This window comes from Trichechus manatus, unplaced genomic scaffold (genome assembly GCF_000243295.1).
Source record: "Trichechus manatus latirostris isolate Lorelei unplaced genomic scaffold, TriManLat1.0 scaffold00227, whole genome shotgun sequence".
NCBI classification, from domain to species: domain Eukaryota; kingdom Metazoa; phylum Chordata; class Mammalia; order Sirenia; family Trichechidae; genus Trichechus; species Trichechus manatus.
In genome coordinates this window covers 1,571,091-1,582,612 of record NW_004444163.1, presented here as the reverse complement: position 1 = coordinate 1,582,612, position 11,522 = coordinate 1,571,091, and the positions used below count along the sequence as shown (strand labels likewise).

Sequence of the window (11,522 nt, the reverse complement as noted above, 5' to 3'; positions counted from 1 at the left end):
GAAAGTATTAGCCCAAGAGACAGAAAGGGCCACATAAACCAGAGACTTCATCAGCCTGAGACCAGAAGAACTAGATGGTGCCCAGCTACCACCAATGACCGCCCCTACAGGGAACACAATAGAGAGTCCCTGATGGAGCAGGAGAAAGGTGAGGTGGAGAGCTCAAATTCTAGTAAGAAGACCAGACTTAATGGTCTGACAGAGACTGGAGGATCCCCAGAAAGCATGGCCCCCGGATTCTCTATCAGCCCAGAACTAAACAATTTGTGAGGCCAACACTTCAGACAGGGATTGGACTGGACTGTGGGACATAAAGTGATACTCATGAGGAGTGTACCTCTTAGCTCAATTAGATACAAGAGACTAAACCTGCAGCTTCTCTCTAGAGGTGAGATGGAAAGGCATAGAGGGTTAGGAGCTGGTTGAATAGACTTGGGGAATCGGGTGGAAAGGAGGAGTGTGCTGTCACAGTATGGGGAGAGCAATTAGGGTCACATAAAAATGTATGCATAAATTTTTGTATGGGAGACTAACTTGAAATTTAAACTTCATTTAAACTACAACAGTAAAAAAAGAAAATCCTATGGAGCACAGTTCTACTCTGACACACACAGGGTCACCGTGAGACTGTGAGGAGGCAGTCTTTTGGACAAGCCCAGTGGCCATGTATTCCCCATTCCTCCCCTGCTAGCAGGTTTAGTCCTCAGAACAAACAACCTGCTACCCTCACCTCCCCACACTCTGCCCTGGCCTGCTGTTTCTCAGAAAAGTTAAAGAGATACATTCCGGGCTGGCCCAAGATGTCTGACCATTCCCCTTCCTTGTGTGGTCAGGCACGAAAATCTACATTACACTCCATGTAGCAAGTCATGTAACTTTGGAAGATAAAATGACTAGGGGAGGAACTTGGGAGTCCCTCGCCTACAGAACCAGGTGGGAGCAAGCGTAGCAGGGTTTTCCAGTCCAACTAACTAGCCTACCTAGCTGGAAGGATCAGCTTAAAGAAGGCCGTTTGAGACCCTCGCCTACGCTACAAAGTGGAGTACGCGTACAAGAGTTGTCATCTCCACCCAGAAGCCTGTTGTGGTGTGCTATGTGCTTCTTTTTGTAAGTAATAAAAGCTACTTTGCATGTGCTAATGCTCTGGGAGCGTCTTGTGTGTTCAGGCTCTGATATTCATGGAGGTATCATTATTAGCAATTGGCATCCTCTTCCTAATGCGAATTAAATATCATAATTGTTAATTTGCATATTGTCTCCCCAACTAGGACCCACTGGTTGGATTATTTCCAACTCAGAAAATCTCCTAGAAAACAAAGAATTTACCTTTCATATCTAATCATATTGTAGAACAGTTCATACCAGATCCCTAGATAGGTTGACAGATGGATGGATGAATGTATGGATGGATAGATGGATTTTTTAAATGTGTAGATAAGTGAATGAATGAATTCTTTCCCTGGTAACCATGAAAAATTGCTGCCAGAGTCATAAATATAAAATATTCACAAGAGTTGAGTAAAAATTATCTAGTAATTGTAATTAATAAACTAGAAAGGTAAAAATAAGGTAAACGTCACCCCATGGGGGCATTTTAATGTATCTCCTACGCCTTCTTCCCAAAAAAGCCTCACAACTAGTGGACTTTACCAGTTCTACCCACATGTGTAGAATGATTTTGCCACTGACACATCACTCACACCTCTTTACAATCGAGATGACACATGTGGTCCCCTAGATGTTCCAACTGGAGGTGTTTGGGGGCAGCTAACTTAGAAGGGGGCTCCCAGAGAAGGTGGGGGAGTTGATACCGATGACATCACAGAGCTACCGCCTCTCCCCCTTCAAAAGAAACCACTCTGCTCCATTTATTTCAGAATCTAGAGGAAGTTGACAACGTGTCACAGCAGTACAGCGCAGTATGACTTGGTGGGCAGTTTTCAGCTTGCTGGCTTGGTTCCACTTACAAGGTAAGAATTTAGAACTAATGTTTTCTTGTTTGTTTGCTTGCTTGTTTTGTTTTTTTTTTTTCTAGCCCAACTAATGCTTTACCAAATCGACCTATCAGTCAGTCGACTTCACTGATGAGGAACATCTTATGGAAGACAACCCAGATCCATTTGCTAATAATACTTTGCAAGCCACACCAAAATCACACATCTGAGGGATGTTACTGTATTTATTTAATTTTCTGTTCAGCTGCTAAAGGGTATAGAAAAGATCATTGTAGTTTGTGTCTCTGTGATCTATGTTACACAAAATGGAACATGTTTATTAAGCTTCTTCATTTTTTAGGGGATGTCAGTTGAAGACGCATGGGTTTTGGACTGAAAAACACTTCCTAGCTGTATGTCTTAGCCAAATAATTTAATTTCCCTGAAACTCAGTTTCCACATCTTGAAATGAAGATAATAAATAATGTTTGACCTACTAAACTCACTGGATTTGGATAAGGATCAAATTTAGTAGGGTATATAAATCCCTTTGAAAATGTTACAGTGCTATGCAACTACTAATCAGTTCAGAGATAATTTTGAGCCCAATGAAAACTTTCTGCTTACTTTTAAAGCATTGGTTATACTTTATACTTTTATTATACCTTTCAAATTTATTTGTTTTCATGATTCTAATGTAGCATTATGAAAATTTAAAAAATTCAGTTATCTTTTTAGCACAGCTCAAATTAATCAGTCTTACCTGAAAGTAATGGGATGGGAGTTGAGGGGTGGGAGAAGAGTTGGGGGGTAGAGGAAATGGTTCCTCCCATCCTCTTCTAATTCCCCACTGAGTCTCTTATCGCAAATTGTAAAGATTCATTTGAAGGAAATCACTCATAAATCCATTGCTTTTGTGGTTGGTTGGTGGGTGGGTGCTTGGGTAGGCAGGTGGTTGGTTGATTTTGAAATACTGAATCTGTAGTTCTGTTTCACATAATGCACCTATCCTTCTAAATCTTCATTCACCATAGAACTACATCTGAAGGACACTATTTTTAAAAAGTGAATATCCTATTTTACATAGTACTTCAATTTCCTATTTTATACACTTCAGTTAGTGTCTTCTTTGGTCTCTGTTCAGTGAAGCAATTAACAAGGATTCAATTTTTGTAATGAGTAATATTAGTTTTCCTCAATAAGGGGCTTAAAGAACAGCTAATACATTCAGAAAGAGTACATTTAGACAGCTGAAATTAGAATGCTTTCAATTATTCCAAAGTTTAGAAGCCCTTAACTGACCTTAACTTTTTCAGGATTTTAATCACTGCCTCATAAAAACAGCAAAAATTATGACATATGGTAAACCTAAGACAAGTGTTTAGATATAGATTATTCACATACTATTTATAAAGAGAGGAAACATATATTTATTGTGCCATGCATACTGCTGAGTACTTTATGCTAATTACATTTAATTCTAGCAAAAATACTGTGGTAGATATTAATATCCCCAATTCACAGATGAGAAAATTGAGGTTAAAAGTAGTTAGTTTTCCCATCTAGTAAATGGCATCATAAATATCAGTCTGCAGAACACATAGTAAAAGTATTATCTCACGCAACTTTTAGTTAATGTGTGTGTGTGCTGGATTATGACAGAAAATGTGTTTCTTAATGTGGATCGGAGCCCTGTTGGTGTAACAGTTAAGAGGATGGCTGCGAACCAAAAGGTCAGCAGTTGAAATCTACCAGCTGCTCCTTGGAAACCCGATGGGGCAGTTCTACTCCGTCCTATAGGGTCGCTATGAGTCGGAATCGACTAGACGGCAGTGGGTAGGGGTTAATGTGGATCAGAAGTTTGAAAGCCACTGATTTACACAATTAGGAAGATTCATTATTGAAAATTTCCAGCTTGAAAACTCATCCAAAGGGCGTCAGAGAATGCATCCAGTTTGGCTCCACAGCTTTTAAGCACTGATTGCCCACCCCGCCCTAGTCCTGTTCAGACCCATCAGAGTCCCAGATGGGGAAGGAGCTGCCCATGTTACTTTCTTCTCAGCAGAAAGGCAGCATTTAGCAAATCACCAATGTTAGCAAAGCTATAAATTGTCACCTACTTTTAGCAAATTGAATAATGGGAAGATTGCTATCTCTTCTTCTGCAGTGCAACTTCTGTGGCTGCTAAGCATTTATAGATGTTTTTAAAAGTCCCACAATCTTGTAGCCTGCCCTCTTTTCAAGGTTACTACTGGAATTAATAGCCCTTAGGATGGGTAAAAAAAGTAAAATAAGAATGGACAATTTTCCAAAATTCGTCCCATTTACCTACCTTATGGACAATGAAAATGTCAAATCCACCGAATTTTTAACCCTTTAGTTTGGTTATTTAATGGAGGGTAGGATCCAGACACCACTAAAGAACAATTGAAAATTGAGTAGGGACCTGTTTGTACTCCTTTTGACCAGAAAAGAGTCACTTGTTGTTTTAAATGAGATTGCTTTTTTAAAGCTATACTGGAAATAATCTGATTTTCATAAATCTGATTCATTTTCACACTTGAAGATTTCTTTATTGGTTTTATCTAAAAATAATAACAATGCCTTTTTGTAATGACGTGAATGGAAGCACATTTTTGCTTAATACCTCCTAATAGTTATGTAAACAGGGCTCTGGCTTGAGAATTAACTCATTGTGTCTCTCTGGTTTCATCTTAGCGCTAGTCTTTATTATTCAGTATAACAAGTACATGACAGAGTTAGCATCTTATTAAAAATATTTATTCCTGAATATACGCATTCACTTATTTTTATCCCTTAATTCAACCAATACTTAAAATCTTACTCTGTGCTAGTCCCTGGGAATATGAAACGAATGAATAGCAAACTTACCCATGAGGAATTTACAATCTATCCAGAGACATGATAATAACCAAATAATTAGAAATTAATGTGCTAAGTGCCATAATGGAAGTATATTGAAAGCCTTTGGGAATCTACAGGAAAGAGTAAGTTATTGTGAGGAAGAGGGAGACCAAAGACTGGTTGGAAAGGCTTGACCAAAGTGATATGACTTGAGATGAGTCTTGAAGGATGATAACAAAGGCATTAGAACGCCAAGAGAACAGCATGGACGAAGGCCACGTGTCTTCTTGAGCTGGGAACTTTTGCGAAACAGCAAGTAGACACCTACGTGGAGTATCTGGAAGAGGGTGCTAGCAGATGACACTGGAAGGATACATGGGAGTCAAGTCATCCAGAATTGTAGCCTGATTCCTAAGGAAGTGGGAGCCACAGCAAATATTTTAATCAAGGGAGGGACATGGTCAAATTTATGTTTTTAAAATGTAATTCTAGAAGTAGTGACCATGATAAATTAGATGGAGGAGGAACTAGATGGGAGCTATTGTAATAGTGCAGAAAGAAAAGATGGGGCCCTTGACTAAGGCAGTGAAAAAAAAAAAAGGAATAAAAGTGATTAAAGAGATGTTTTGGAGAGGAGGCTATGGTGCCTCTGGTAAGCAGGGGCTGGTGATGACATTAATTAACATGAGGAAATATTTGAATGGAGCAGGTGGTATATCTGTGTTAGGTGTTCGTGGGGCATAGGGCACAAGGGAGATAATGAGTTCCGATAGGACACATCAAGTTTGGGGTCACTGCAGGACAGGTGTGCTCTGTTCTGGAGTTTTTGTTTGTTTTGTTTTAGTTTTTGGGTTTTTTTTATTTTTATTGTGGTAAATATATATACACCAAAACATTTTCCATTTCAACATATACAATTCAGTGACATTAATTATGTTTATCACTTTGTCCAACCATCACTATTATTCACTTCCAAATTTTTCCATCATGCTCTGGAGTTTTAAAATTTATTACATAGTATAATGGGGCTATTGAGGCAAGCAAAAGAAAGAATACATTATTTTTTCTTCTGTCTACCATGATGACCTCTAGTTAAACTGTAGATCATACACTGCAACTCCCAAAATCTCAGAAACACCAAAGAACTGCACTTGTTTTTAATCTGTTTGTGATTTGGTAGGTGGCTGTGGCTGTGGTTTGCCCTTTCGCTTGAGGGTCAGTCATATGTGCTTTGGCATGAAGCCATTCCACTGACGGGACAATTAGTTCAGGGGATTGAGGTACAGATGATGGTGAAGGTCGCAGGTTCCAATTTCATATACAGCCCTGGCTCAGCTGGCAATCTTGTAACATATGGCCATGTACGGATGAATGAATCCAGTTATGGAGATAATGACCAAGCCCAGAAGTCAATAATCCACGCAGTAAACACGACTTCCAGTAGTAAGTGTTTTCCTCATGGGAGAAAAACCACAGTCATTCGTGTCAAGCTCTGTATGACCAGCACTTGTAGAGCCATGGACAGCTAATTTGCTGATTAGAACTCTGAAGCCCATACAGGGAGAACTAGGAAAGAGGCACAGGGTCCTCCAGGTCTACACAGAAAGGCTAAGGGTGAATGAGGATATAGATATATTTAGAGCCTAAACGGGAGGAAGTGGTGAGCCAAGAAGATATCCCCACCCCTTCCCTCTGACAAAGAAGGTGAAAGTTTGACTCCAAACTTATGGAAAAGAAAGGTAAAGGATGAGTTCCAGCATAGTTCCCAACGGCAATGAGAAGATCATGGGGAACTTTGCCTTAGATGTCCCATCAAAACTTAGGCACAGTTGTCCTTTTCTTCCACCCTTTAATGTGACCTAGACATGTTCAACATTTTTTAAACACTACAGCTGAAGCAAAGCCTCAGCAAAAGGTGTCTGTGGTTTCTCACTGGGGCTATTCTTCCTTTCTATGATAATTTCCTGTCTCTAAATCAAACATGGGGCTATGTGAAAATACTGCAAGATAAATAGGCCTGTGAAACCAAAAGCCATACATGGAGCAAAGAGTGAAGGAAACAACTAATATTCTGTGCCTCAAACATGACCCTTTCCACCTGAAACTCACACACCTATAGTTGCACTTTGTCTGGTCAGAAGCTTGATACTGTATTCTCAACAGCAAGAGCGAACACTAATCTTAAGAAATACAACTCTTTAGCCTATGCTAAGAAGCCATCCCACATTTTGTCACAAGTTTTAAGATGTTGTAACAGTTAAGTGACATTATTCAATTCGTAAACATATATCCTGAGAAAAAGACAAATAATACATCTTTAAAATGGGAGACATTTATTCCTAAGCAGGCTGCAGATAAATCTCACCATTCCCATCTTCCCAACTGTGGCTTCATGTCTAGACAATCATTTTACTAAAGGTATAAACATTGGAAGGAGCCCTTGTGGTGAAGTGGTTAAGCCCCTGGCTGCTAACAGAAAGGTTGGCAGTTCAAACCCACCACCTGCTCCGTGAGAGAAAGATGTGGCAGTCTGCTTCCGTAAAGTTTACAACCTTGGAAACCCTATGGGGTTCTGAACTCTAGACTCATTTATTTAACCATCTATCCAATATCTTCACTGATTCATCTAATAAGTATTTCTACTCTGTTCTATAGAGTCTCTATGAGTCAGAATTGACTCGACAGCAATGAGTATGAACATTGGAAAAACCTCTAAGCGTCAACTTCTGGCCCTGAAAGGTGAAATTAGGGCATGTTTCTTAACGTACACTAGGACTGAAAGATGTTAGTCTTTATTCTATCATTAATTCAATGTATAACTTTCTTTAAGCAATTTCCCCCTTGTATCTCAGCATTCTTATTAACAATAGGAGAGCAAGGATATCTGTCCACTGCCTGCTTTATATTCCACCCTAAGAATGAGCATTAAACCAATACTCTTCCGGCTCACACTGTGAAGTTTCTATAAGGAATGAATTTTAGAGAAACTTAAAACATAGTCATTGCCCTCTAAAAACTTCAGTCTGTTTGTGGGAAGCAAGACAATGCACAAGAAATGAGAGTAAAGAAAGAATCATCATTATGCAATAGAAGTCAGGCAGTTCAAGATTCACATCATGGCTTAGAAGCTGCTTAACCTTTAAGCCTTGGTTTCCTCATCTGTAAAATGGAAGTAACAATAACTTCTTTACTGGGTTATTGGTTTTCAGCCTGAGTGGCTACGTTTGCTATTTACTGGTGGTGAAGTTTAGAAGAATAACAGGTTTGGGAGAGAAAATAAAGAGTTTGCTTTGTACTTGTTAGATTTGAAATACTTATTAGATGTATCAGTGGAGATATTGAATAGATGGTTAAACAAATGAGTCCAGAGTTCAGAGCCAGAAATATTAGCCAGGATCATCAGCAAAGTAATGGGACAAGATGAGATCATCTAGGGAGTGAGTGTAGACAGATAAGAGAAGGGAGCCAATGTCTGAACTCCACTGTATAGAGAACAGGTAGATGAGGAAAATCTAGGAATGGAAGCTAAGAAGCAGCAGCAACCACTGAGTTAGGAGGATAATAAAAAGAGTGATATCTAGGAAACCATGCAAAGACACTGTTTGAAGAAGCAGGAAGTGATCAGTTGTGGCAAAAGTACCTAATAGGTTAAATAAGATAAGGACTGAGAATGGACCATTGGTTTTGGCAATGTGAAGGTCTTTGGTGACTTTGACAAAGAGCAGTTTCAGTGGAGTAAAACCTTACCTGTTGCTGTAGAGTTGATTCCAATTCATAGCAACCCTGTAGGACAGAGTAGAACTGCTCCATGGGGTTTTGAACTGTTGAAATTTTGGTTAGCAGCCATAGCTCTTAACCACTGCACCACCAGGGCTCCTTCAGTGGAGTAGTGAGGTTGAAAGCCTGATCAGGAGGAAGAGAGGAATAAACAAGCACAGATAAATCTTTAGAAGAATTTTGCAATAAAAGAGGGAAATAGGGCAGTAGCTGGAGGAGAGTAGGTCTTCAGGTTGTTTTCGTGTTTCATGTGGGAGAAATAATAGTGTAGTTGTATGCTGTTGAGAACAATACAGTTAAAAGCCAAAAAGAAAAATTAAGATACAGAAGAGATACTGGGCAACACAGGAGGGAAATCCTTGAGTTTAAACAAAGTGGGATTGAGTCCAGTCCCCCAGTGGAGAAATTGGCCTTAAATAGGAATATGGCCAATCCATCCACAGTGCTGGAAGTAAGGCAGAGTATGTGGGGTCTAAAAGCAGATAGATTAGATTTGGTGGCAAGGGTAGGTTCGTTTTTTGAGCAGTACGTTTTCAAAGCAACATTGATATACAAGTATGCAATTAAGTTAATGTTTCAATAGCAAACAACTTATCTGATAAACAGAGGAGAGCAATTGAAGTGAATTTTATAATTCATCACATGATTGCTAACACATCTTTCTATTAAATAATGATATCCATTGCTGTCGAGTTGATTCCAACTCATAGCGACCCTATAGGACAGAGCAGAACTGCCCCATAGGGTTTCCAAGGAGTAGCAGGTAGATTTGAACTGCTGGCCTTTTGGTTAGCAGCTGTAGCTCTTAATCACTGTGCCACCAGGGCTCCTAAATAATGATAGTGTGCCATAAACCGAGTATGTGATTAACTCAACCCTTGGCACCTGAGGTTCAAGATAAAAAGCACTCATTATCCCTTAATTATTCTCAACCTCACTAATTCTTCTGAGCTGTTCCAATTACAACAAGTTTATTGTGACTGTAATTGCTTCGTCTATTAATGTCTAGTTGTAACTTAGAATGTTAAATCATAAATACTCCTGTAACGTTTGGGATGGCGACATCTAGTAGAAGTGCAAGGCTTTGTCTTTTGACATTGACCCTCTCAATTTTTCTTTTTAAAGCAAGAATCAGTTCAGCCCTTCAAACAATTATTAGGCACTGTTGTTATTTCGCTGCTATACTTACCAAGTAATAGTAGTTAATCCTGCTTACTATGCATTAAGTCCTATACTCGGTACTTTATGTGCTATTCAATCATCACAACAATTCTATGAAATGAGTATTACTATTTTTCATGTTTTTATGATGAAAAAACAGAGACACACAAATTGCCCAAGTTGATGTTATTAGTAGTAGAAGAGCCAGGCAGTTTGGCTGGAGGGTGTGTTTTAACCATTCCATCATACCGCCTCCCATGATAGCGGTAAAGATACGAATGCAATACTCTCTGCAACAAGTTCAGATGACACCAAGCCTGGGGGACTAGAGACAAATAAGACAATCAACAACCAAAATGTCTTCTGAAAGCTTGAAAGCTTGATCCAAACGAACCAAATAATACTGATCTGGGGAGAATGTGAACTCTGAACACTGGTTCCAAAATGAAATTTATAAACATGGGATGAGGAAACATGATTTGCCCACAAGTTCTCTAAAAGGAATTTGGGGGGTTTGGGTGACCACCATCTCAACACGAGCCTACTGAGATGTTACAACTCAAAGTGAGACACTGGGCTTAACAGGAAAAAAGCAACTCCAGGGTCCAGGTTGAGGCAGGTGGATGTTTCCTTATGCTCTGACCAGCTCAGATGACATCTGAGTTACCTGTTGCAGACAGTGAGTCATATTTTAAAAGGGACATTATTGACAGGTGTTGTAATTGGGGAAGGATGAATAAACAATGATGGAGCTAAAGGTATATCTTCTTTATTTTACCATCATATGGAAGAGGCAGGAGGCTTAGTCTGTATATCTTCAGAGGATGGAAAGATTAAAACATAAAGTTATAGAAAAACAAATTTGACTACTCTTTAACTCCATGCCCACCCCAACCCCATGACCTATCTTAAGGTGTAGACTAGTTCGAAATCTGGGTCTTGGCACACCTTTTTGCTTGGTAAATTTAGGAGATCCCTGCTGAGGGGATAGTCAGTCAAGCTAAGGATGCAAGGCATTGGATGCAGTTGGATGGTAGCGAGGCTTTCTCTGGAAGTCTTTGAAAATTAGATTGATGCATATCCTCTTGACCCATGTGATTCTCATAGAAGCAGACTGATGTCCCTGAGCACCTGAAGAGCATCAGTGGGGCTCTAGAATGCTAATTACTCACTGCACCACAACTGGCTTTTGGGAAAGAAAATGTTCTGAGCTCTCGGACCTGGGGGTCAGGAGAACTGTTGCCTGGGTCCTAACACCAGGGATTTTGATTTAACTAGTAATGGGTGCAACCTGGGCATCTGAATTTTTTTTTAAATTTTCTTATTTTTTCCCATACAAAAATATACACATACATTGTTATGTGACTCCAACTGCTCTCCCCATACTGTGACAGCACACTCCTCCTTTCCACCCCTGATTCCCCATGTTCATTCAACCACTCCTAACTCTCTCCGCCTTCCCATCTCACCTCCAGACAGAAGCTGCCAGTTTAGTCTCTTGTATCTACTTGAGCTAAGAGGTACACGGTACACTCCTCACGAGTATCATTTTATGTCCCACAGTCCAGTCCAATCTCTGTCTGAAGAGTTGGCCTCAGAAATTGTTTAGATCTGGGCTGACAGAGAGAATGCAGAGGCCATGCTTTCTGGGGTTCCTCCAGTCTCAGTCAGACCATTAAGTCTGGTCTTTTTACTAGAATTTGACTTCTGCACCCCACCCTTCTCCTACTCCATCTGGGAATCTCAGTTGTGTTCACTGTCAGAGCAGTCAATGATGGTAGCTGG

The 11,522-nt window shown here is 39.8% G+C and overlaps 1 protein-coding gene across 1 annotated transcript in view; it reads left to right on the top strand.

Annotated features, from left to right (window-relative positions):
• Positions 1-1,908: 1,908 nt before the first annotated feature.
• Positions 1,909-11,522, top strand: part of CRTAM (cytotoxic and regulatory T cell molecule) — a 38,321-nt gene continuing 28,707 nt past the window's right edge. Inside the window, exon 1 of the mRNA XM_023742973.1 lies at positions 1,909-1,970. Within this exon, the coding sequence (XP_023598741.1) occupies positions 1,922-1,970 (49 nt within the window). The 5' untranslated portion in view covers positions 1,909-1,921. The remainder of the gene's footprint in view (positions 1,971-11,522) is intronic.